The sequence below is a fragment of the Myxine glutinosa genome, chromosome 13 (genome assembly GCF_964187855.1).
Source record: "Myxine glutinosa chromosome 13, kmMyxGlut1.1, whole genome shotgun sequence".
Taxonomy (NCBI): domain Eukaryota; kingdom Metazoa; phylum Chordata; class Myxini; order Myxiniformes; family Myxinidae; genus Myxine; species Myxine glutinosa.
In genome coordinates this window covers 60,611,686-60,639,351 of record NC_136273.1, presented here as the reverse complement: position 1 = coordinate 60,639,351, position 27,666 = coordinate 60,611,686, and the positions used below count along the sequence as shown (strand labels likewise).

At 49.0% G+C, this 27,666-nt stretch overlaps 1 protein-coding gene across 5 annotated transcripts in view; it reads right to left on the bottom strand.

Moving 5' to 3' along the window:
- Positions 1 to 27,666, bottom strand: part of LOC137438373 (fibronectin type III domain-containing protein 3B) — a 320,604-nt gene that overhangs the window by 122,157 nt on the left and 170,781 nt on the right. For all 5 annotated transcript variants that reach the window (XM_078767595.1, XM_078767592.1, XM_078767593.1 and 2 more), the window contains 4 exons: positions 15,085 to 15,257; positions 14,885 to 14,944; positions 14,608 to 14,746; positions 14,261 to 14,314 (listed from right to left, as the gene is read on the bottom strand). In XM_078767595.1, the coding sequence (XP_078623721.1) occupies positions 14,261 to 14,314; positions 14,608 to 14,746; positions 14,885 to 14,944; positions 15,085 to 15,257 (426 nt within the window). The remainder of the gene's footprint in view (positions 1 to 14,260; positions 14,315 to 14,607; positions 14,747 to 14,884; positions 14,945 to 15,084; positions 15,258 to 27,666) is intronic.

Below are 27,666 nucleotides of genomic sequence, written 5' to 3'. Positions count from 1 at the left end.
TAATGGGAGACAAGGCCTTACCCTAATACACATAATAAAGATATAACTATCAACCAGGGGGAAATCTATGATTGGCTGACATGTATGCTTTATGGACTAATTATGGGACGCCCTTTGACCTTTTTACATAACGGAGGTATTTACAAGGAATCATTACATTTTACAGAGGGTGATATTTACAACAATTTACTATACAATACAACACAAAAAAAAAAAACACAATCCTCATATCCGCAACACTATATATATATATATATATATATATATATATATATATATATATATATATATATATACAGTGAAACCTTGACTTACGAGTGCACCAACTTACGAGTTTTCCGAGATACGAGCCGTCGCTCGGGCGGTTTATTGCTTTGAGATGCGAGCCGAGATCTGAGTTACGAGCTTACGCCACCCGCCACCAAGTGGGTTCCGGTCACGTGGTTATCTTGCCGTGCAGGCATCTCTGCCGTATATCGCTGCTGCTTTGTTTTCGCATGTTGGTTATTTTGGAGCTTACGCCACCCGCCACCAAGTGGGTTCCGGTCACGTGGTTATCTTGCCGTGCAGGCATCTCTGCCGTATATCGCTGCTGCTTTGTTTTCGCATTTTGGTTATTTTGGAGCTTACGCCACCCGCCACCAGGTGGGTTCCGGTCACGTGGTTTTCTTGCCGTGCAAGCATCTCTGCCGTATATAGCTGCTGCTTTGTTTTCGCATTTTGGTTATTTTGGAAAATTTCTTAGTTTTAACCATGGGTCCTAAGAAATTGAGTGCCAAGGGCAGTACTGAGAAGAAGAAGAGGATGATGTGCTTGGATATAAAACACGCAATCGTCGAAAAACATGAGCGAGGTGTGCGTGTTGTCGACTTGGTGAGGCGGATGTGAAGGCAGCTGAAGATTTTATTATAACTTTTGCCGAACTGATAGAAGCCGAACGATACATCCCCCAGCAAATCTTCAACTGTGACGAGACAGGGCTCTTCTGGAAAAAGATGCCGAGGAGGACGTATATAACGGCAGAGGAGAAGAGCATGCCAGGCCACAACTTGTTCAGAGTGCCGGCGATAGCTCGCCTTCTCTTTGTGGAAAACACGGTGAGATCCTTAACATCCAACAACTAATGGGACGCAAACGGGGCGCCCAGTTTAGCGGTACACACATTGATGAATCACCCTGCCTGTGATTCACCCATGACAGGTTATAGCTGGGTCGGGATTCAAACCCAGGCTGGACAGTTTAGAGTCAAGTGTGCGTACCTCCAGTCCAGGCCATCCTGCCAACTTGTATGCTGCATACAGGTGAAATATAAAGCGCGAGATATTTTTATATATACTGTATATTAAAAAAAAAATTGGTGTGGTTTTTGGCGGGCTGGAACGGATTAATAGCATTTCAATGCATTTTAATGGGGAAATTTAATTTGAGAAACGAGCAAATTGAGTTACGAGCTCGGTCACAGAACGAATTAAACTCGTAAGTCAAGGTTTCACTGTGTGTGTGTGTGTGTGTGTGTGTGTGTGTGTGTGTATGTATATATATATATATATATATATATATATATATATATATATATATATATATATATATATATATATATATATATATATATATATATATATATATATATATAATCGTTAGATTAAATAAGACGCGGACGTAGCTTCAGGACGTCGATCTTTAATCGATAATTTAGTCGATCTTTAATTAAAGATCGACGTCCTGAAGCTACGTCCGCGTCTTATTTAATCTAACGATTATATATTCAATACAAATGACACGCCCTGCTCGTACTTTGGAGTTTCTACTATTTCTTACAGTTATATATATATATATATATATATATATATATACAGTATATATATATACAGTATATATATATACAGTATATATATATACAGTATATATATATACAGTATATATATACACAGTATATATATATATATATATATATGAAGGAACTGCGCTCCAACGCGAGTCGAAAGAATTGACGCGACCAAAGACGGAATTCGTCCGAGTTGCTTTATTGAAACAAAACAGCTCAGGTATTCTGACAAGCCCGTTTTTCGGGCAACAATATACACATTTATGTCGGGAAGTTTGCCCGGCAAAAGCTATACCGGGCATGCCCGGGTATTAAGGGCGAGCCTTGGAAAGGCGAGTCTGGACCTGCCCGGGCGTGTTTGGCTGCGGCCTGGCAAGTCGAGGCTGGGCATGCCCGGGCGCTCTGGGCGAGCACTGGAAAGGCGATAGCGGGCATGCCCGGACGCTCTAGGCGAGCCCTGGAAAGGCGATAGCGGGCATGCCCGGACGCTCTGGGCGTGCCCTGGAAAGGCGATAGCGGGCATGCCCGGACGCTCTGGGCGAGCCCTGGAAAGGCGATAGCGGGCATGCCCGGACGCTCTGGGCGAGCCCTGGAAAGGCGAGAGCGGGCATGCCCGGGAAAGACGAGACCGGGCGTGCCCGGGAGGTTCGGGCGTGCCCGGGAACAGTGAGTCCGGGCATGCCCGGGAGAGGCGCGTCTGGCCGTGTTCTGGCCGGTGCAAGGCGATTATGTACATCCAGCGGTAACCGCTACACACGCCCCTCCAGAATCGACCTGCACCGGCAGGGTCAATTTAAGGGGGGTCCGGATGACCCGGCCAAAGCGACCCCTGGAGGGTCGTGGGGAGGGGTCTGACGTGGTGGTGGGTGGTCGAGCGGGGGGAACTGTGGACGGGGGGCGGCCTCGCCGCGGAGGAAGGGCCAACCGTGGTGGTCGGTCGACGTCCATGTGCACCGGTTTGAGGCGGTCCACAGAAATCCGGTCCGGCCGGCCGCCGAAGTCGACGATGAAAGACTTGTCGCCCCGTCGCAGGACCCGGAAGGGCCCATCGTACGGCGGCCGGAGTGGCCCCCGGTGCGCGTCATGACGCACAAAGACGTACTCCGCTGTGCGAAGCGCCGGGGGGACGTAGGACTGGGGGCCACCGTGGCGGGACGTCGGCACGGGGGCAAATCGTCGGGCGGCCTCCTGGAGGTCCGAGCGCTGGCGAGCGGCGGACCAGGGACTGGTAGCGTCAGGCACGAATTCGCCCGGGACGCGGAGTGGCTGGCCGTAGACGAGCTCGGCGGCGGACGCCTGGAGGTCTTCCTTGGGGGCCGTGCGAAGGCCCAAAAGGACCCACGGCAGCCGGTCGGCCCAACCGTCGTCCTGAAGGCCGGCCATGAGTGCGGCCTTCATGGAGCGGTGAAACCGCTCGCACAACCCATTGGCTTGGGGGTGGTAGGCCGTGGTGCGGTGCAGCGTGACCCCCAACGAACGGGCGACCGCGCCCCAAAGCTCAGACGTGAACTGTGGGCCGCGGTCGGATGAGATGTCCGCTGGTGCGCCGAAGCGCGCGACCCAGGTGGCGATGAACGCCTGCGCCACGTCGGCGGTGGTGGTGGAGGTGAGGGGCACGGCCTCCGGCCACCTGGTGGTCCTGTCCACCATGGTGAGCAGGTGGGTGAACCCCCGCGAGGGGGGCAGGGGACCCACCAGGTCCACGTGGACGTGGTCGAAACGCCGTTCAGGCACGGTGAAAGGTGCCAGCGGGGCCTGGGTGTGGCGGTGGACCTTGGCTCGCTGGCAGGCCGTGCAGGCGTTGGCCCAGTCGCGGATGTTTCGTCGAAGGCCGTGCCAGACGAAACGCGCCGACACCAGCTTCTGAGAAGCTTTCCGGCCCGGGTGAGAAAGGCCGTGGATGGAGGCGAAGATGCGGCGCTGCCAGGAAACGGGCACGATGGGGCGAGGCTGGCCCTGGGAGACGTCGCAGAGCAGGACGGTGCCCGCGAAGGGGATGTCGGCCAGGCGGAGGCCCGTGTCCGCCACACGGAGTGCCTGCACCGAGGCGTCGGTGGTCTGGTCGGCCGCCATGAGCGTGAAGTCCACGCCGAGGTGGACCACGTTCGCGCTGGCCCGCGAAAGGCAGTCGGCCACGGCGTTGTCTTTGCCGGCGACGTGCTGGATGTCCGTGGTGAACTCCGACACGGCGGAGAGGTGGCGCTGCTGGCGGGCCGACCACGGCTCCGTGACCTTAGCCATTGCGTAGACCAACGGCTTGTGGTCGACGAAAGCCGTGAACGGGCGGCCCTCCAGGAGGTGTCGGAAATGGCGAACGGCCAGGAATAGCCCGAGCAGCTCGCGGTCGAACGTGCTGTAGTTTAACTCGTTCGGCCGGAGTTGCCGGCTGAAAAAAGCGAGTGGCTGCCAAACCCCGTCCACCCATTGCTCATGGACGGCGCCCACCGCGTAGTTGGAGGCGTCCGTAGTGAGGGCGATGGGCGCGTTGAGCACCGGGTGAGCCAGCAGCGTTGCGGCGGCGAGGGCCCGTTTGGCACTGGCGAAGGCCGCGTCCATGGCCGCGGACCAAACAATGTCATGCTTGGCCGGCTTGCCCCGGAGGGCCTCGTAAAGGGGCCGCATGAGCTGAGCAGCGCGGGGCACGAATCGGTGATAAAAATTCACCATGCCGAGGAACTCTTGGAGGGCCTTGATGGAACGGGGACGCGGGAACGTGGTGATGGCCTCGACCTTGGTCGGCAGCGGCACGGCCCCGGTCTTGGTGATGCGGTGGCCCAAATAGTCAACGGTCGTCGCGCCGAAGTGGCATTTGACCGGGTTGACAATTAAGCCGTGCTCGCTGAGGCGACCGAACAGTGTTCGGAGGTGGAGGAGGTGCTCGGCGCGGGACGTGCTGGCGACGAGGATGTCGTCCAGATAGACGAAAAGAAACGGCAGGTCGCGCAGCACGCCGTCCATCAAGCGCTGGAACGCCTGGGCCGCGTTCTTGAGGCCAAACGGCATCCGCAAAAATTCGAACAGGCCGAACGGCGTGATGACGGCCGTCTTCGGGACGTCGGCCGCCCGGACAGGTACCTGGTGGTAGCCCCGTATCAGGTCAATTTTCGAAAAGATGACCCGTCCCGCCAAACGGGCGGAAAAGTCCTGGATATGCGGGATCGGGTACCTGTCGGGGGTGGTAGCGTCATTGAGACGGCGGTAGTCGCCACACGGACGCCATCCACCCCCCGGCTTTGGCACGATGTGCAGTGGCGAGGCCCACGCGCTATCGGAGCGCCGCACGATGCCGAGGTGCTCCAACGCGTCGAATTCGGCCTTTGCCACGGCGAGCTTGGCTGGGTCGAGGCGGCGGGCCCTGGCGTAGACCGGCGGGCCCGTAGTGGGTATGTGGTGCTCGATCCCGTGCCGCACCGCGACGGCCGAAAACGTCGGCCGCGTGAGGGCCGGGAATTCCACGAGCAGGCGAGCGAACTCGTTCGTTGCCGGGAGGGCGCACGCCAGTTCGGTCGGCGCGGAGCTGCTCATTGTGCACGCCAGGGAGCTGAAGGTCTCGGCGTGGACAAGGCGACGTCGTTTGACGTCGACCAGCAGCCCGTGCGCGCAGAGGAAGTCGGCGCCCAGCAAAGCCACGGGGACGCTGGCGGTAACAAAAGTCCATTGAAAGCGCTGGCTGCCGAAGCAGAGGGTGACGACGCGTGGGCCGAAAGTGCGTATGGCCGAGCCATTAGCAGCGACCAAAGAGGGGCCGCAAACTGCGTCCAGCCTGTCCTGCTCGGAGGCAGGTATGACGCTCAGTTGGGCGCCGGTGTCGCACAGGAAACGCCGTCCAGACGCTTTGTCCCGAATAAACAGCAAGTTGCCCGAGTGGCCGGCGCTCATGGCTGGGAATGAACGCCGGCCCGGCCGTTTCCCGACCTGCCGAAAGTGCACGGGGGCCGGCACGTCCGAGCCTTGTGTCCGAACCTGGCGTGGTAATAACACCACGCCCGGTCAGGTGGAGGCCCCGGCCGTCGTGTCGGAAGCGGGCGGTGCGGCGTGGCGGCCGCCAGTTGCACCGGCAGTTCGGCCTCCAACCGCGCAGGGCGCTCGGGCGTCGTGGGCGTCGCCTCGGACGGCGGCGGGCTCCAGGTAACCGCGCCGATGTGCTGGCCCGCCGAGGAGATCTTATCGGCTTCCCTGGCGAGGGCGCGGGAATCCGTGATCAACGTGCCAGCCAGGGCGAGGCGTACCGGGTTAGGCAGCTGACGGAGGAACAGCTCCCGGAACAGGAATGCCGGAGAGTGCTCGCCGAGCAACGAGAGCATATAGTCCATGCGCTCGGACGGGCGCGTGTCGCCGAGCTCGGGCAGGTCAAGCAGGCGCCGTGCGCGTGCTGCCGGTGAGAGGGCGAAAGCGCCGAGGAGGAGCGTCTTCAGCGCGTCGTATTTGTCAGCAGCCGGCGGGTGCTGGAGGAGGCTCAAGGCGCGGGCCGCGGTGGCGGAACCGAGCGCCGCCACAACATGGTGGAAGCGGGTGTCGTCCGCGGTGATGCCTCGCAGGGCGAACTGGGAGTCCGCCTGGGCGAACCAAACAGCCGCGTGAGTCTCCCAGAAGGTAGGCAGTTTAAGCGTCACTGCCGTATCCATGTCGGTAAGTCACCAATGAAGGAACTGCGCTCCAACGCGAGTCGAAAGAATTGACGCGACCAAAGACGGAATTCGTCCGAGTTGCTTTATTGAAACAAAACAGCTCAGGTATTCTGACAAGCCCGTTTTTCGGGCAACAATATATATACACATTTATGTCGGGAAGTTTGCCCGGCAAAAGCTATACTGGGCATGCCCGGGTATTAAGGGCGAGCCTTGGAAAGGCGAGTCTGGACCTGCCCGGGCGTGTTTGGCTGCGGCCTGGCAAGTCGAGGCTGGGCGTGCCCGGGCGCTCTGGGCGAGCACTGGAAAGGCGATAGCGGGCATGCCCGGACGCTCTGGGCGAGCCCTGGAAAGGCGATAGCGGGCATGCCCGGACGCTCTGGGCGTGCCCTGGAAAGGCGATAGCGGGCATGCCCGGACGCTCTGGGCGAGCCCTGGAAAGGCGATAGCGGGCATGCCCGGACGCTCTGGGCGAGCCCTGGAAAGGCGAGAGCGGGCATGCCCGGGAAAGACGAGACCGGGCGTGCCCGGGAACAGTGAGTCCGGGCATGCCCGGGAGAGGCGCGTCTGGCCGTGTTCTGGCCGGTGCAAGGCGATTATGTACATCCAGCGGTAACCGCTACATATATATATATATATATATATATATATATATATATATATATATATATATATATATATAAATTGTATATATATATAAATTGTATATATATATATATATATATATATATACAGTATATATATACAGTATATATATATATATATATATATATATATATATATATATATATATATATATATATATATATATATATATATATGTATATATATAATCGGGAGATTAAATCTTACGCGGACGTAGCTTTAGGACTTCGATCTTTAATTCGACAAGCTTTCGACCAACAAAGGTCTTCTTCTGAGTCGGCCCCAAGTTCAATGGAAGTTCAAGGTTCACTGCAGGCGCTACCATTCCAGCCTTAACACTTACTGTCACACACTGAATTAACCTATGAAATAAATCAGGAAGGGCTGTGGGAAGTGAGTCGGACTACCTACCTACACTTCCTTAACATGCTAAACCCCTTAACCATCATGCAAGTATGTACATTGATCTTCATTCCATCGCTCCTGTGGTGGGAGGAACAAACAACACTCAACACTAACTTAACCACAAAACTTAATCGTCTTACAAAAACTCAAAACTCTAACCTTTGTACATACCCCGGTCTACAGACCACGTCCCCCGGTGGATGCCACAAGACACAACCTTACCTGCAGGGCCATCCGAATGCACCCCCCTAAATTTCCACGGGCCCTGTCCAGATGTTGCAGGTGAGTGACATGGCTGGGTGGATTTCGCCCACATTCATACAACACAAATCCCTTAACCATTCATACCCATTCGATAACTCATCAAGCCATTTCAAAAGTCAACAATGCAATTACACAATACACCCCCCTGCAGGACCATGGCATCGGTGTCATATCATGTGTGCATTCCTCAGCTAGGCAGCGGGGAGGTACCTCACAAAAAGATGGTGGGGGCGCTTCAGGCTGTGGTGCCCGCAGTCCCAAAAACAAGTCAACCGACTTTCAAGTTCATTGCCCCCACCTCCCCCCTTTACCTCTTGGCCCATGGCAGCCCAACAGCCCCTTTCCGCCGTTACCTCGCCAGTGAGGGTCTCCACACACACCAGGCTCCTCCGCGGCCTCCTGCTTCAGCGCAGCAACACGGGTCACTGGGGGACTTCCTCACCCCGCGGCGCCCAACCAGACCCTCCACCGACGAGCTCCAATTTCCAGTTACCACCAGCTGCCAGGGGTAATTGCCGCAGAGGGGGGCCGCAGGCATCGCTCCTCAGAGCTTGATCCGTACCTGCGACACACACACCTTCCCCACCCACAAGACCCCAAAACACACTTCCTCCCCCACTGCCATTCAATTCTCCACACAACTTAGCACAATTTCATAGATGGTAGTACAAAAGATGTAACAAAGCTTTGCCATAACCTGCCACATGTGAAATCCCCAATTCACAGTTCAAATCATTACAATTCCAAAAGCACATTTCCAAAAGCACAATAATCACCCCTTACTCATTTCCTCCAATAATCGTCACTCACTCTCCAGTTTCCACTCTCATCTCACGACCACATCAAAACACATAACCACAACACAAAAGCATACGCCACCCACAAGACACTGTGTGGCCCCCATTCCATCCCCTCACCGGCCATGTCATCACTCTCACCCGCCTCCCAACTCCAAATTACATGTCCCCAATTTCCAAAGCAAGTCCTGAAGCCTGGGACAGTACACATCAAGGCCTTACCCCTACCTTGATGTTCAGGTAACTTCCGGTTGGTCAAGCCTAAAGTGCAATCCACCCTTCACAATCCCAAAATTTCACATCGGGCCTCCCAAATTCTTCCAAATTTCACTTTTGTCCCCACTATACTGGCAGGTACGTGGATCCACATCCAACGGTGATCATCACTACACAACTACCTGTGGCCACGACAGCTCTGCACCTCTACCGTGCAAGGGTGGTCATCGGGACAAGGTGAGCGGTCAAAACGCCAACATGGCCCATGAGTGTCCATAAGGGTGCGACCCACCATCCATCCTTCGCCCCCCCCCCCCCCCCCTGCGAGGAACACAGCTGCACCAGCCCCAGCTGGCCAATGTGGTGAGCACTTGCTGCCACAACACACACTACCGCACACACAACCTCGGCCCTGGGGGGCACGGTCACAGTGCGTGGCATCCCTACAGCCACGTCCCCTGCACCTCCACATCATCCCCCAGTCCGACTACACACATAACCTCGGCCCTGAGGGGCACGGTCGCAGTGCGTGGCATCCCTACAGCCATGTCCCCTGCACCTCCACATCATCCCCCAGTCCGACTACAGAACTGCAGCCCCCCCCAGTGCTCACCCACACTTGACCACACCAAGGTCCAGTCGACAGCCATGCTCCACCAGGAGACTCACCCAGAAGGCATGGTCCACACCCCTCGGACACGCACAGCACCACGTTGACCCTCAGGCGACACAACTACATCCCCATAACCCCGCGTCCTAAATATAAGCACAGTTTCCCCCGCAACCAGTTGAAAGCTGTGTCGTGCTACCCTATTAATTTTATCACAGCCTCCAACACTTTGGTCTACACACGTGGATCAATAATGGCGTCACTGTACAGTGTCCACCATTTATCTTCACAAAATTCACCCCTTAAATTACATCTAACCCACAGATTACCCATGCCAAACATTTTTCACATTTTACTAATCTCAACCAAAGAAAGATGCTTTGCCATATACATGCCAGCCGAGCATGGCCCATAAGCTCGGCTCGTTACACATTCCAAATTCACTAACCCCATGGCTCTCTTCCCAAACCGAGAGTCCATAAATCATAACTGAGCATCTGTGGGAGGTCACTCTCACACCATCACGTTCCACAGATGCCCCAATGGTTGTCCGGCAGGCTGTCTCATTCCTGTCCATTCGGTTCGACCCGCGTCCATAGCCCAGCACAACATGTCAGGTCACCACATGCTGGCTGTCCCAGAATCTCAGGAGGGTGCCAGGCCGCATGCCCGGGTGGTCACTACATCAGGCCCAAGCTGGCCGTCCGCAGTGCCACCACAAACGCGTGACCCACAACACCTCCCCCTAGTGGTCCTCAATATCTGCCATCCCAGGCTTGAGAGACTACCTCGGACCCCTCTGAAGGTCTTAACCCCCACCAGGGTCCGGTGACCCTGTCGGCCCGAGCCACTTGCCCGGCCGGCGTCCCGACGGACAAGGGACGCCACACTCCACCAGACCCCCCGTGGGGCTCAGGTCGTACCATGCCCCCCATGGCTGAACCCCACGTCCAAATCTCGCCAGCACAGCCCCCCAGCTGGCTGGCATCAACAAATTTTGAAAGGGGCAACTTTTGCCCGAGGCCATCCTCTATGACCCCTCCTGGTCCACATCCCGCAGCCCGGGGACCAACTCCAACCAAGGCTGCTCCAAATCAAACTCCCATTTTAATTTAACTTTAGATTTTCTTTTAACAATTTTGGCTCCAGGTGACCAATCACCGCAGCTGCAGGTAACAACCTCTACCACAGGTTGTTCTGCCCCTTCCTGCAGCTGTTCCATATTCCCTACAGGGACCAAATCTTCAGAGACTCTATCTCCCGATCCTCCAAGATCCAAATCCAGCCCGGAACCAACACACTCATCCAACTGGTTGTCCAATTTTGGAGCCTCTGTTTCCAAATCGTAGTGCACGGTGAGGGCCCCCTTGGTCATTCCAACCACGCCCTCGGACCAACTCACCTCATTACCCAGACTCCTTTGGGCCTGGTCAACCTTTACCTCCATGGGACTGTCCCAGGTCCCCAGCTGCTGGATCACATCAAGCTCATCATCATCATCATCATCACAAATCATTTCTGGCCCCGCCAGGTTTTGATCAATATCCCCAATAAATACCCAGTCCGGCTCCATTACACGGACCCCCAAAAACTCTACCCCCTCTTGCTCTGCATCACCGCCCTAGTGCTGCACCAATTCCAATTTGTCCCCCGGTTGGGGTGTTGTGACATCGACCCGGTCCCAACAAACAACCAGGCCAGAATGTGGGAAACATTCCCCATTACAATTCTCACATTCCAAATTTCCTTCCCCATTCACCTGTGGGCACTCCCCGCTCACCTGTGGACACTCCACGTTTAGCTGCAGGCATTCCCCATCTACCTGTACACATTCCACAATTGCCATTCCCTGCAGGCATTCCCAATTCACCTCTACACATGCCGTTGCCGCTGCAATTCCCAATTTGCCTTCCCCCCGTTCAGATTCAAACCCTGCCACATTTGGCTTCTCCTGTGCCCCGTCGGCACCATTCGTTCGTCCTTCCTTCAATTTACTTGACCAGGCATCCATTTTGTTAATCAGTCCCTCAATTTTATTACTCTGAGCATCCATTTTATTTTCCAACCCACCTTTTCATTTCCCGCATTTCGCCCTTCAATTCCTTACTGGTTCACTCACTGCGTGCGTTCATGTCTCCCATCTGCTTTCCCAATCGCTCCATAATTTGCATTAAGGCCTGGGTGTCTATGGGGGCCGTCTCTCCGGCGGGGGAAGTTTCAACGCTATCCTCCATTTCCCCCATTTCCGGCTCACTCCCTACACTGAAGGAAGCCTCGCTGCGTACCTCCATCTCGTCAATCTCCCACATCCGCCTTCCAGAAGATCGTTTCCCGCGCGCGTATTTATTTTAATTCCAAAAACACAATTTAAATTTGATGAAGACGCGATATCGCGCGATTATCATACATAATGTACGCCTGACCATGTCGGTCTCGCCGCGGACAAAAAAAAAATTTGTCCGACGGGTTCGAATCCTAACTCCTGACACCAAATGTCATGCAACTCCGAATAACACCAGAGTTGCGGATGCCGATTACGAAGGCTTTAACTCCGAGGCGAAAGCTCAATCGCGGATTCGAAAATATAATCTAAGCGCGTGGAATGGAGGGAAACAGCGCAAGTCCCCGCAGCCTTAACCAGCAATTCAATCAGGAAACTGCATTCAATGGCTGTTTGAAATTCCAACTTCTTTCCTGTAAGTCCTGGCAGGGTCCATATGTTTTATACCTCTCCCACTGCCCCCTTCCCACGCCCCCCCCCCCCCCAAAGCCCTCGCCCTCTCTCAGATCTCTCGATGTCTCCATGTCTCTCGGTCCCTGCTCTCAAATGTTGTGTTTGTGTCCTTCCCCCTCTCTCCCCATCTTGTCTACCGCTCCCTATGTTATATGTTTTATGTGTCGGTTTGTCTTTCTGTGTGATTAATGTTCGCTCTTTCACGAGCCTCGAACTTGTATACAAAAACAAAAAAAAAAAAAAAAAAAAAATTATTTACAGAAAATAATACAACGATTTATTAACGGTTCCGAGAACAAAGAAATATGATGCTCTAAACCCCGTATATGGAGTACTCCCACTCGAGAGTTATTAAACAAACCACAGGGCAGACGACGAAATGAACAAAGAGGGTGTGTGTGTGTGGTGCGTTCTTAGCTTTGCTCGCTTGGGAGCGTGGCGTGGAGATAGTGCAGGCCTCGGATGGCTAGGCCCTGACACGTGGGCGGGAAGGGTCTCCCCGATGCGACTCACTCACCGGCCCCGTCCTCTCGCACCGCAACTCTTAAACGCTCGCCCCGTCCGAAGGACCACGGTTTCTGGGGCTGTCGTCTCTGCCCGGCACTTTGGAGATTGTGAGTGGTTGGCGATGGTACGCACGAGGCCACGAATACAGCCACCAACGGGGCGAACCTCGGCACAACAGCTGCCCACGCAAGCACGCGATCCAATCGCAGGGAAGATGGAGGGAACGAAGGCAGGAAGGAACGAGAGGGAAAAATGTCCAGTGCACTCTATCACGACTTAATTCTCTCAGCTCTCCCAAATGGTGTCTGCTCTGCCTCGTGTCCAACTCCGAACTCTTTTTCTTCTCCCTCGTGTAGTCACTTGCCTCACGTCCCCCATCCCGCCCTCTCGTGACGTCCATTCGTCCGCCCTCCCCCATGACGTCAAAAGATCCACCCCCTTCTCATCGTGTCTCGGCAGGGTGTGTCTCATCCTGCCTGTTTTGGTGGGTGTTGTTTCATTGATGTGAAAGGGAAGGGAATTAATGAATGTAGGTGCGCTAGGGGCATGAATTCCTACTGTCTAGGTGCGGTGCCAAAAGGGACATTGGATTGACCACAGGGGTGGGAAAACACACAAAGTTACCCTTATCACCCTGATTACTTAGCACTTCCTGTCCCCGTACAAGAAATACATACGCAATTATCCCGGCATACGCCTACACATACTAACTTAAAGGTACATAGTGGGTTCTAGCTATCGCGACATCCCGGAGCATTTTATCTACTCAGATCTACTCTGCTCTACATATTGCTCTACCAAATTCGTAACATTATACAATGGACTACAAAATGTAAATGTTTCATGATATTTGTTATATTATATCACCTTTATCTATCAATATTGTTGAAATAAAGATCATATAGCTGTATGTTGAAATATGTTGAAAAAGTCAAAACTTTACATGGGGTGTACTGACTTTTTCACGTGACTGTATATGAGCTAAAGAGGTACAAACTGACTATTTGATTCAATCTTTTTATATGAGTGAAAGGGCGCTCACTTTTTTTGTCAAAGGAATAGCATATTCACTCAGCCTGGTCACATATTCCACTTCATAGATTTCAGAACAAGATGCTGCCATCAACTTGCCTGGCATTGGCTTAGCGGTTAGGGTGCCGGCTTGGGATCCTAGGATCCTGAGTTCGAATCCCGGTCGATCGCTGAATTAACACCAGGGGGGTTGACTCAGCCTGTCATCCTTCAGAGGTTGGCAAATTGAGTACCAGCTTGCTGGGATGAATGATCCCGGTGTGTACCCCGGTTTAGAATAGGTACACCGTATCCCTGCTCATGGTAAGAGGTGACTAAGGGTTGGCGTCAGGAAGGGCATCCGGCCATAAAAACTGCTTCAAAAAGGGAACCATGAGGTCATGGGGCCCGCAAGGCTAACCCCCGCTTTAGCGGGGAAAATGGCCTCAAAACAATCATTCATTCATTCATTCATGTTGCCATCAAAACTGGCAACGTCAGATAATCACACACTGTATATGTGACTCCCAAGGGTGCTTGGCTGGGGTGCTTTTTGCACAGCCAAGTGCAGTCACCATTAGTTGTGTCACAAAAATATAATACGGGGATGGAACTAACCTCGTCCCATTGCAGCAGGTAGGCAGAGATACGGGATCCGTTATCAGCTGGGGTCTGGTCACACACCAGTGAGGAGGAGAACACAGGAATGATGGAATGCACAGTAATACATAAAATACCATTCCATATGATAAAGGAAACTGGTGCAGCACACAGATGGTTGTATCATATTACAAATTCCTGACTTGCACTCTCAACCACACTAAACCCTTCCTTCTTCGAGTGCCTGGCACGCACATGTCATGCCTGGTCCTCAATCTGACTATGTTAATGGGGGAGACTTGTACAGATCTCCTCGCCTTTTTTGAACAATGCAATTAATTTTGGTCGTGGTAAGTGGGCACAACCTTCCACTGTAAGAAGAGAGATGTCCGTGTCCTTTGCAAGAGCGATGGTGGGCTAGGTGTGTCCGGGGCACATCCACTGGTTTTAAAGGCCACGAGGTCGGAGGTTAGGTCTCGCCAGGTATCGCATATGGCCTGTACCCTGCCAAAAAATAGGGAAGAGAGGATGAAGAGAAGGACAAATTTAACATGACCAAACTCGTTGCAATATATGTTTAGGCTTACTACAGCATATTATATAAGATCAATGAAGTAAGCGCAGGCGCTTTGTGAACTTTACCTTGCGTGGTAGTCCGATGCAGGCTGCAAGTCTGATAACCGCACTTCTAATTCATCTCCACTGCAATAAATCCCACGAGGCAATCATTTAAAGCAGGACGGCTAAACCCACGACGAATGGACATATTGAGGTATTGTTTTTATGACTACAGTATGTGTGACCTCAGCTCCCCCAAGTTACAGCAGTGAATCTATGCCTACCTGTACACAAGGTGCCACCGGCTGTCTCGTCCAACGTCGCAGAGAGAAACTTCATAATGGCAGACCGGGAGGACCATGGATCCACTGTCGTGGAGGCCACGGAGGGGCTGCGAAGGTGGGCTCCACAAAAGCACCACAGAGCGAGCTTGGATGTTTGACAGCTTGGGCACAAGCTACAAATAGGATCACGTCGTATCATTAAAGGGGAATTAGAAAGGTCTCAGATCTTACCCACAATCACACAGATTCAGCTTCATGGTAACAGTGAACTTAATTATCAAGGGTAGTCTTGGTTTTAATTATCAAAGCATTTGGCTAGTTATGGCACCACATGTGAGGATCAAAAATCATTGCTTTTAAAGGTCCAAGCAGGAATGAAAAATTAAATGTGCAGACCACTCCACAGAGAACAAACCACTTGGAATGTACAGAAATCAAAACCAGTTGGGGCATGAAAGACTTCTTCCCTCTCCTCCCCTCAACCCCCTCACCCCTAAAAAGAAACTAAGTGCCTATAGGTCCAACACTGTGGGCACAATGCCTAAAACAATGCAAGGCTAGTGAGGACAATGACAAGTTATCTGTAAAGTTGATCACACCTTTTGTTACCAGCATAACCTACAAATAGGATCACGCCTTGTCTCAACAATGAAAGTCTCAAAATTCTGGAGATATCAAACAAATTGATGTACTTACGAAGGGTCACAAATTGCAAAAAAATCAGCAGAAATCAACTTTTTATCCTTGTCCAAAAATATGGATCTGGGCCTCGTCTTTGCGAGAAAAGAACGTTGGTTACCGCTATTAGTTAATCAATCTGATGATGTGTACAAGAAACAAAGGTACATTGGGTTAGTCCAACAATATCCAGATAACCTTTTACTTTGGTGTCTCCCTCCCACCCCCTCTACACCATTTCATTTTGGTTCTGTTATGTTCTGCGCCGTTCTGCATTCTAGCTCTTTCATGAGCCTCGACTTTGCATATCAAAAAAATAAAGATATACTGCTGAGTAAAATACAACTACTGTATTATATTGACTTCCTGGTGCAATGCCAGCAGGGGGTGTCACATCTTGAAGCAAGCTGCTTTTTGGGGGGAGGAGGGGAGGAGGGGTTGGGGGGGGAAGCATTAAGCTCACTGTTCTAAGTGGTTTTAGGATATTTTGAGTCCATTGAATTTGAATATTCTTGTTCGCAAAATATCGCTGATTAAAGAACATCGAAATCGGTAAAAAGTCAGTTAGCTTTACACCAGCATAACTATCATACAAAGCATGAATGTTTTGATGTCATAAGGGGGACCAGAAGAGGCCGACTTACACTAACAGTGAAGGCATATCATTTATTCACATTAGTGTTGCCACAATATATTTGTTGAAATGATGTTTTAAATAAAGTTATAAACAAGCAATGTTTTACCTTTTCTTGTTCCTTTTGGCTCTATAAATGTACCTTTACTGCACGCATAAAGCGAACAGTGGGGTGAAGCAATTGGTTCATTTTGTCTGTACACTTGTCCTGCTTCTGTCCACAAACGTCCGTTTATCATCGACAAACTACTTAATTTCAATTGAATGTTATATTTTTTAACATGAATCGGAAAGCGAATCTGTAGTTTAGCAGTACTTTGGCTCTGCATTCGGCCCGATCGCGCATGCGCAAAGGAGAAGACGTCTGAATACAAACGGATGCGGACGGGCTTTGCATTTTCAGATGCTTTCTAGTTCTATATTGTTTCAGGTTCATTCCATTTGTCAATTCTGAAACAACAAGATGGAGCCAGGTTTAAGAATTAAGCACGTAGTCTTTGTAACCTCAATCTGTGCATTATTTGTCAACCTCCCAGTAATGAAGAACCTCACGAGAAACCGAGTATGGTTTGAAGAGAGTTCGACAGGCAACCATAAACATAAACAGGAGAAAATAAACAGCAGAATATTCAGCAATACCAAAAATGTGCAAACAATTGATAGAGGGACTCAAGAAGGTCTTGGTTTGGCACATTGATTTGGCACAATTTGTTCAGCTTGGGAAATGCTGTGGTCAGTTCACAGACATCATTAAAATCAAAAGACTGCAGGACATCAATGGAGAAACTAACACAAACGGCATCCGCCAGATGTGGTAATGGTGCACAAAATGTACAGACACCAAGTACTTCCCGCAGAAGCATGGAGCAATCTGTGCACTGGACTTTGTGCCTTTTTTGTCAAAGGTCACAGCTAAAGGTGAAGACTAAATCGGTTGAAACATTCAATTTGAGTAAGCAGATTCTAGAAAACGCTCCTTACGACCATAAACGTAGGATCTGACTCACTGGAGTAACTGATCTGATAGCGGCTGTGGGTAAATACCATCCTTGGTGCCTTACAAAAGTCAAGCGTTCGGTTGCAAAAATTCAGAAGAAAACTTAACAAGTTGCCATTACAATGCGTTGACTCTCCAATAAATTGCAATATCCAGCCGCAAAAGGTCATGTCATCAAATGTCAGAGGTATGGGACCGTGATACTGTGTCTTATCGGAAAATACGGGAAGTGAAATCCCAGCATCATACAGAAGCCGGAAGTCTACTTTCAGAGAAATGCTCCAGTCCTGCATGAGCGACATTGTTCAACTTATCCCATCTCTCCGCCGTGGTGAAAGCTGAATGCTAGCAACATACCATTGGCTGAAATGGTGGCATCAAAGGATTGTGACGACATGCTTACTGTGCAACACTTTCCACATGGCACAAGTTTCAGCAAGGCAGAGAGGACCAAATTTGGTTCGTGTTTAAGACGGCTTTGCAGACTGGTTCTAAGACGGTTCCTGGTGAATGCCTAAAATGTCAAATGCACAGCATCACAAAATCTCCAGGATACCTCTCCTTATCGATGGACAAGCACTGGTATTTGCGATGGGCAAACCATCTGACTGCAAAATACTTGGGGATTTGGCAGATGCTTTTGTCGACCGGGTGAAATCTGCGAGTGCAAAATTTAATTCCATTAAATTCATGGTTTTAATATCACATCATCATAGCCAGACACTGAATTGTGAATGATTAACAATATATAATGCAAATCAAGATAATGAAAAAAAAAATTGCAATGAGTGTAACAACAACAAAGAAATAAAGTGAATTAAAAAGTACGTGTTAAAAAAAAATACAAGTACATATGCAGGCATGTATAACATGTGAAAAATAAGGATCGATACAATAACACGAGGTTACAATAATTACAATAATAGTGTAAGATGCAACAAGATGCAAGTTATGAAATGCATAAACCAATATAAAGTTATGTCAACACAAAAAAAACCTAAAGAAGAATATAAAAAGCAATATAAAGTATTGCAATGAAAAATATCAAAATAATAAAGTATCATAGTAATTAGAACAAAACAATCAATTGTGATAGAGTAGACCCAGAGTGGTGCACAGCAAGGGCACCGTGAAGTGTAGTGAGAAAAAAATTAATAAAGCTGTACCAAGATTCTCCATGAAGTTCAACCAGACCGAAGAAGCCATGGAGGCTATGACAATGACCGTCTCCTTGACCTGCAGCCCATGACTTCGGTGAGGATATCCATGGCATTTGTGCAGAAAAACACGTAGAAGTCCCATGCACACGCTGCAGAGAACACCAAAGTCCACACGCAGATCATGCAGTGTGTGGAGGGACGCAGAAATGTGCATGGTGTTGAACCCGACAGCGAGCAGATCAAGTCATGAGCAGGGAGAAGGCAGCTGTGGCAGGAAGGGAGTGCCAGTCTGTGATTCCAAGGCGGGCCCAAAACATCGTCGGCAAACCCGAGGAGAAGTATGCAACACAGAGCCAGCAGTGCAGCCAGGAACTGAATCCGTGGAAATCCAGGACATTTCCCATCGAGCCAGCAGCCCAATGAGGGCAAGGGCATGAGGGCAAAATGCAGAGCCAAAAATATGGCATCACTCACGCCTCCCAAAGCTTCAGGCATTCTTCCATCACAATCCTTGCTCAAAACCCTGCCGAACAAACCCACCAGCAGAAGCCTTTCGGCCACTGCAGGAGCGGCCCGAAAGGTAATGAACCCGAACATCACTAAAACCACCACATTCACGAACATGGGACGCAGTCCATGCTGTCAGGAGACAGAAGGTGCACCTCACAGGCACCGAGACTATCAGAGGGTCGGTCACTGCAGAACCACATATGGCCCCAGAGACAGAACTTGAGCAATGAACCGCAGCTCAAGGGGTCTGACAAGTCATTATGGATCCATATTGAAGCATTGGAACTCCCTCATTTGCTAAATTTAAATATGAATTGGAATAAACTTAAAACAGAACTGAAAAACTTAAGGACTCTTTTCACTACGAGACACTCACGATGCCGCACCGGCTAATCTAGGAGACGCCCATCAGCTGCCGACGTCATCACAGCGCTTCCTGGGCGTCCTGTGTGACGCTGTTAACCATGTAAAGGTGTACTACAGTACGTGCGTATACACCAACCACTCTTATACACTGTAATAAGATGACATTGAGTCACAATTTAGGAGATGGAGGCTTTATTGATCACCATCAAACGGAGCGTCAATCAGCATGATACATATTATATAGCCATATTGGCAGACTCTTATTCACCATGATGCACATTCTGAAGTAATATTTTATCGATATATTGCATTGTTCTTGGAAGTATTATGAAGGCGATTTGTTTTCTACAGTCTTCAAGTATATAATTAAATTTAAATAAAGCTTTAAAGAGGTGTAAAGGCATAAAAAATAAATAAAAATTCTGGGTTTTACCACATTTTCCTGGTGTCCATTACACCACCCTATCTAACACATTACATTACAACTATCAGGGACGCCTTTTCACGGTGGTTGTATCTCCCCCCCCCTCCCCCCCCCCCCCCCCCGATGCAAGTCGGGGGCCAAATCTTCCCCATTCTTCCCTGCTGCACTGATTCATCAGGGTGGTGCAGTCACAGTCAGTGTGCTGATCGGTCCCCATGGACCAGCCCTCTCTGTCTCTGTCTCTGTCTCTCTCTCTCTGTCCCTCTCTCTCTCTCTCTGCCCGACTTGGTGAAGGCGGGGTACACCACCCTAGATGTGAGGGATCTCCAGGTCACTCCTAGGAGATCAATCGGCTGTCTCTGTGCCACAGGCTTTATAACAACAGCAACAACAACAACAACAGCAACAATAACAACACATTACATTCGTTATTCGTGCCTGTCATATATGTCCATTATGGCGTCCTTAAAAATAGTTTGGAATGATGTTGAATTCTGTTTGACTGCCAGTCAAGCAGAGTAAAACAAGACCGAAAGTCTAACAGCAGTGTAGCCGGGCTTGTTCGATACATTAGTTGAATAGGTAGTATGACCTGGGTGGAGATACCAGTTAGCAAATAATGTTATTTTTTTTAATTAAAATATTTTGAAGTACTCCAAGTCTCTAAGCTGTCTGTCACCATGGAAGTGAAGAGATGGCATTGAGACACTGGTTTATTCTATATGTTGGTCAGTTAGTCAACACTATCAACGTGACCTCAGCCCCATCCCGACATACACCACCATGTGTGTTACGGAATGAGGTGTTTTAAGGGCGGCCAGAATGCAAATCCTGCCACCAACCTCCTTGAGAAAGGTCCCAGTGAGTTGGTACTCATTTTGCCAACCTCGGAAGGATGACAGGCTAAGTCAACTCCACCTGATGTTAATTCAACAGCTGACCGGGATTCAAACTCAAGACCCTAGGATCCCAAGCCCTCCACCATAACCGTTAAGCCAACACCAGGCTTAGGGTGGTTGGAGGCAGTCATAAGAAATGTTTCCATGTTTGAAGAGCCCTTAAAGGAGAACGGACATGACCAAAACAACTTTGCAGATTTCGAAACATAAACATATCTTAAACACTTATATTGAGTTCATTTCACAAATATCTTCGCAGTTTTATTAGAATTTGTCAAAATATCGCCAAACAAGCAAAATCAGTTTTGTCAAAACCGCAAACCGGAAATGACGTTTGCGAAGTAACCCAGTTTTTTGTTCTTAAAGCCTTGTTGGCTTCGTGACGATCAGAACATCGCTTTGTTTTCGTTACGATCAGTTGGAATCATGCCCAGTCGTTGTGTGGCTGCTGCTAGTGCATGCCCGTACGTGCGGGGAGGTAAGTACGTGGACATATGTACGTTGACGTACGTACCAAAAATAAGGCCTCACTGTCCGGAAGTTCGCATATCGCAGTTACGATTAATCGCAAATTAGTTTTAATGGCCAAGTATTCAATTTTCAAACCGCGAGGCAGAAACAACAAACACACGCGGTTCCTTCGCTGTCGCTTGACCGTACGTGCAAAGAAAAATTAAAACTTGCATCGTTCCTTCGGTCTTCGCTCTCGTCCTTTGCCGTTCCTTTGTTCACGTACAAAACGTATGTGTTTGCTAAATAAATGGCCATAACTTGGTAACCACTTGTCCGATTAATAGCATACCTTGAAAAGGCACATCCTCAGGTCCCCAGCAATATACCTGGCAAGTTTCACTTAGATCGGACCAGTGGTTGTCGAGAAACAGCGGTCACAGACATACACACAGACAGACACACAGAGATTGCTTGCATTATAGAGAGTGCTATAATGATACAATTACAACTGATACACCTGCAGTGCTGCACTAAGTCAATAAAGTCGTATTTCGTTTCTGTGTTTCTATCCATTTCTTGCCTCACGGCACCGAACATTAATTAAATATTAGTTATGTATTCCATTGCCCAGAAAAAGAAACTTTTTCAATTAAAAAAGAGACATAAAAATGAATATCATTCAGTATTTTGGAGGCGCCCGAGATCAAAATTGATCGCCATTGTGTCTGTGTCCGAAGATTTCTCTTCTTCACTCTCTGGACGGTATGGTTCGAATCTGTATGGGAGAATCGAGTGTGATTCCCCAAGATTATTAACTTTCTCTTCATTTTCCGCATCAGATTGGTCAGAAATATCGCTGATATCCAGACTTACGCAACTATCGGAGTCGGTTTCTGCCATTGTTTACTATTGCGCAGTCACATCAGCTTCCTCTGATGACGTCACATCGTGGAGGGCAGATTATCGCGAGATGCTGGCCGGCGCGAGAGAAATCGTCTGCTATTGGCATTTAAAAACTCGGATATCTCACGATTCACGCATGCTAGAGCAACAATTTTTGCGCCAAACTTAATCTTTTTTGTTGCTACAATTAATTAATCTTAAGCATTTGATGTCTATACTCATGTCCGTTCCCCTTTAATCAAAGTTTTAATTATACATGATCTTGGGGCCTGCCGCACCCCCCTCCCACCCCATCCCATCATATATCATCACCATGTTGTCATAATTTCAGGTCCCCCCAATCATCAAGTGTGATAATTTGCTCCAAGCAGGTATGTGACGTAATATATGAACGTTCCAGAGAGGGTGTTGAAAGAAACATAACTGGTAAGCCAAAAGGCATAACATTCTACCTTTCAGAAGCATAATTGTCGGCTATGAAACTCACCCAATATGTAGGATAAATATGTGAGGGACATGCATACAGTTGTGGCCAAAAATATTGTCACCCTTGTGCTTTTTTCAAATAATGCACCATTTCTTCCAGAAAATTGTTGAAATAAAAAAAAACTTTTAGAATCCACATATGTATTCTTTGGTTTGCAGTGGAAAAAAACAAACAAATAAAACTGAAAACATCACTAAATCTTAGCTGATTCCACACAGAAATCCAAAAATGGCCGGGACAATATTGTTACTTTTATAGAGGGTAGGAAATGGAATACCTTAGGGCCAGGTACGATTGTATCGGATGGTGTGCTCCGAATGTCGTGATAAAGAAAAAGAACCCCCATGTACCTAAGTAGGGATCCGTTAGACCGGATGTCGTATAAGAGTGTATCTTTGTCCCCATGACGAAGGGTGGGTTATGCTAAATAGTTAAGGGTTAATGGTAAATCCCCTTTATGTAAATTGCCTCTGTTCGTTTTCCTCTGTTCGTTATAACACACACCACACCCGCCAGGCACTCCACACCTAAAATAAACACTAAATAAAAGTAACAGGAAACAGGACATTGAGCACCAGCAATGACACCACCGACCACCACATCACAAAGGCCGGCAAGGCTGGAGTTCCCCAAGGCAGTGTTCTGGGCCCTGTGCTTTTTCTGGTCTTCATCAATGATCTCTCTCACTCTCTTGAAAATCCTCTCTATCTCTTTGCTGACGACTCTACTCTCTGTCGCTCCATTCTTCATCCCTCAGATCGGCAGTCTGCAGCCTCCTCACTCTCTGCAGACCTTGACAAAATCACAGACTGGGCAAACAAGTGGAACATGTCTTTCAATCCGGACAAATCTCACACTCTTACGATGTCTCTCCGAAAAGACCGACTGGACAACCCTCCCATCCACTTTCTGAATAATCCTCTCCAAGAAGTTCTGTCACTCAAGCTTTTGGGTCTCACTATCTGCCATGATCTTTCCTGGGAAAACCACATTTCAAATCTGGCCTCCAAAGCCAGTCGCCGACTGGGCATCCTCCGTCGTGCGAAGTCCTTCCTTGGCACACCTGAGCTCCTCACCACATACAAGGCTTTCATCCGCAGCTCAATGGAATACTGCTCTCCCCTCTGGGCTGGTGCTCCTGCCTCACACCTAGCTCACCTTCACGCTGTTGAAACCAAAGCATTCAGAATCATTGGAATCTCCCGCGATGAAGCTAACTCCAAGGGCCTCTCACTCACTCACCGCAGGCAGGTTGGTGGTCTTTCCGTCTTCTACCGACTCCTCTCTGGCCTTGCCCCCCCCCCCCCCAGCTCTCTCTGGGCTCTGTCCCACAAATATTCCTACAGGTCGCACAAAATCTGCCTGCAACCCTCTTATGGTTAAACTGCCAAAATCAAGACTCTCTGCTCACCTCCACTCCTTCATTCCTCTTTCCTCCCGCCTCTGGAACAAACTCCCTCACTCTCTTCAATCCCACTCCACCCTCCAAGTCTTTAAAACAGCTGTTCACCACCATCTCTTATCTTCCCCCATCCAAAATCTTGATCTTTTCTACCCCCGCTAATTTCACCCCAATTCCACTTTTTTGAAATACCAACTTCTGTCCAGGAAGTCCTTGGTGTCCTTGTGTTTTATACTTCTCCCTCCTCCCCCCTCCCCCCCCCCCCTTCCCATGCCTCCTCCCCCCGGGCCCTCTCCCTTCCACACATCTCCCTGCTCTCGGATGTTGTGTTTGTGTGCTTCCCCTACTCTCCCCATCTTGTCTTCCGCTCCCTCTTTTTGGGTATTTTGTTTGTCTGGTTGATTTGTTTGTGAAGTAAATGTTAGCTCTTTCATGAGCCTCGATTCAGTATACAAAAAAGAAAGAAAAAAAAAGTGGCCATGAAGGCATGCCCTGAAGAACGATTGGTCCGGTACCACAGAGGGAGGAGATGGACTCGCTGATAGGAGCATGCGCAGATGTCATCGGATGACGTGGGAGACCGGAGAACAAAAGACTTGAGTCTCGGCATTTTGCCCTCTTGCGCCAGGGACATTGAAAGCGAACAGTTGGAGGTTTCGTGGTCCCTGGCTTTCATCCTGTCGCGGTCGCAGATATTCTCTTCTTGCGCTGGGTTCCTATTGAAGGCACAGTCACATTTTCCTGCTCTTGCGTTGGGGCAGGGACGTTGGTGTCGTGCAGTCGGACATTTGCATTTTTTGGTCCAGGCAATCGGTTTGAGCGGCCGCATTTTCCTTTCCCTGGCTCATTGGTGCTGACGGTGCAGCGGCTGTCCGCGCTGAGAGACCACAGTACTGTGTGGAGCAGACGGCGAGTGGATGGGCGTGGCCTGCTCGCTTCGCGCTCGGCGGCTGGAGGAACGAACTGCGCACCAAGACCTGTTTCCCGTGCACGGACTTCGCGCCAACGTATGTTTTCCAGCGCAGGGACATGGGGGCCTGTGACGATCCCGGACGATCAAGGGGACCAGAGTTAAGTACACAAACACACATTTTTACTTTAAGTTATTTTTCCCCTTGTGTTGTTTTACGAGTCCGTATGGAGGGTCCCTCGATTAGGAATCTTAGTTTTATAGTGCATTTTCTTGTTTGCTGGCATTTTTTAAAACCTTTTTATTGTACATTTTAATTCTGTGTCAGTTTGAGTTGATTACCAGGGTTGAAGACGTCCAGGGGGTCCGTGCAGGTAAGAGCATCACTACCCTACCCTGCCTCATCCCCTGCGCGTATTAACTCCACAATCATTGGTTTGAACGCCTTGGAGTATTAAGCTCGATCGGCTACCCGTTACCTTGGAGGATCACAATCCCCGGGAACTCGACAATATTATTGCACCTTTTCGAAGTTTTTTTTTTTTGGTATACAAGTTTTTTGGTGTTTTTTAGGAGACACCACATCGTTACGGGATGGCCATTGGCTCCCTACGTGAGCTCATCTGCCCTTTGCAAGGTGTTGTTTTTGGTTCTGGTAGGGTGTCACACTGTCACAGTCACCCTCCCCACTTGCAAAGCCGGCCATGGAGCAGGTAGCACTGGTTACCTCCACCACCAAAGGTGGATGGAGGTTATGTTTTCACCCCTGTCTGTCCGTTTGTCCGTTTGTCTGTTTGTTTGTGAACAAAATATCACGAAAATTGGCAGAGATGTAGCATATGTGACAAGGACAAAATGATTAGACTTTGGTGAAGATCCGGATTCAGATCCGGCTACAATCATTTTTTAAGTGATTCCTCACCATTGGGAGATAGGGCCAAAAACTATACATAGCGGGATATTTCAAAAAGTTGTGGACGGATTTGGATGAAACTTGGTGGACACGTTGGGTGTCTGACAAGGACAATTCGATTCGATTTTGGTGAAGATCTGAATATGGATTCGGATATGAGAATTATTTAATTTTTCTTAAGTGATTCTTCAACATTGGGAGATGGGGTCAAAAACGATACATCGTGGGATATCTCAAAAGGTTATGGATGGATTTGGATGAAACTTGTTAGACAGGTTGTGTGTGTGACAAGGAAGAGTCGATTCAATTTTGGTGAAGATCTGGATGCGGATCCGACTAGTAGAATTTTTAAAGTGATTCTTCACCATTGAGTGATATGGCCAACCAGGCAGAGGTATGCTCTCTACTGAGTGCCGTTCTAGTTATTTTTGTGCTTATTAGTCAAATTATTTTTTTATTGAATTATTATTCATTCTTTCTTTCATTCAATGAAGTTGAACTTTCTATACACACCCATACGGTGGATAAACAGCTAGTACATGTATAAACTAGAGGTTCCAGGGAACCTGAACTCAACTGGTCTATGTCAATATGGTTAGAATATGCATAATAGAACCACAAACTATATAGTTTATATGTGCTAAAGAGGTACAGTAACGTTGAAGGTATCTCATGTTTAAACAGGAAACTAGAAAAAATTGAGTTTTAAGTGAGGCCTGAAAAGTAAAACTCCAATTACTTTTCTCAGATTTCAGACTTGAATTTATTATATGTGTTGAGGTTTGTTATATACTGTCTACACACCAAGTTTCAGCCTTCTAGCTACATTAGGAAGTACCAGATTGACAAAAATGGATTTTTCAATATGGCCGCCCTGCCGCGACCATTTTTGGGCGTGCAACGCCCAAATGTAATCCCAAACTAGTTTATGTCTTAAAGATGCTGCATAACAAGTTTCATCAAATTTCATCAATATTTGTGACTTTTAGAGCATAGACGTCGAATTGTTTACAGACGACAGACAGACAGACAGACAGACGACGGACGACGGACACTGGGTATCGACAAAAACTCAACTGGAGATAGTCCAGTTGAGTTAATAAAAGTCAAATTTAAATGTTATTCCCCTCTTCATGCTGTATCGTGTGTATTATATGCTCTGCCAGGGCACAGATTAAACAATTTCTCATTATAAAGGTGAAGGTAGATAACCAAACATGGGATGGTGAATGCTTCTCATATTCAACAGTATGCCAAATGTGTGTCTTACACGATCCTTCTCTTCCAGGTGCATGACTGTTAATTTAGGATGCATGCACATACAACTCGTTGAGTATGTAACCCTTGAAGCGGTTGATAATGTACGGTGTATATATAAGGAAGAAGTAAAGAGGTCATACTGACCAGACAGTGTCACATGACTAGTGCAGGGGACTTTGTTCAATTTAGACATTGACCAATTTTGACGCAAAATGCAGAAATCTGCCAATACAGGACTTTAAGAATGATGCAATCCGCCCCAGAATACTCGGTGTGCATGCGCAGAAACCCGGGGCCACTGGTGTCATCAGGGCAGCCAAACGTATAGTGTAAAAGATAAGAATTACAACAATAAATGGCTCACAAAGCTTCTAAAAGAAGCCTTAAATAATGATTGTAAAAGTACCCGAGTGAAAGGGCTATGCCTCTGCACAGCAAAAGACTTGGATAACTTTCTTGTCGTATAAACTCTTGACCATGTGGGTAGGTGCAAGGTCAGAGTGGACTGGCATGTGCTACACAAACCATAATTACACAAACCGTGCGCTACACAAATGGATCACAACCAGTGAATGGACTGCATTGA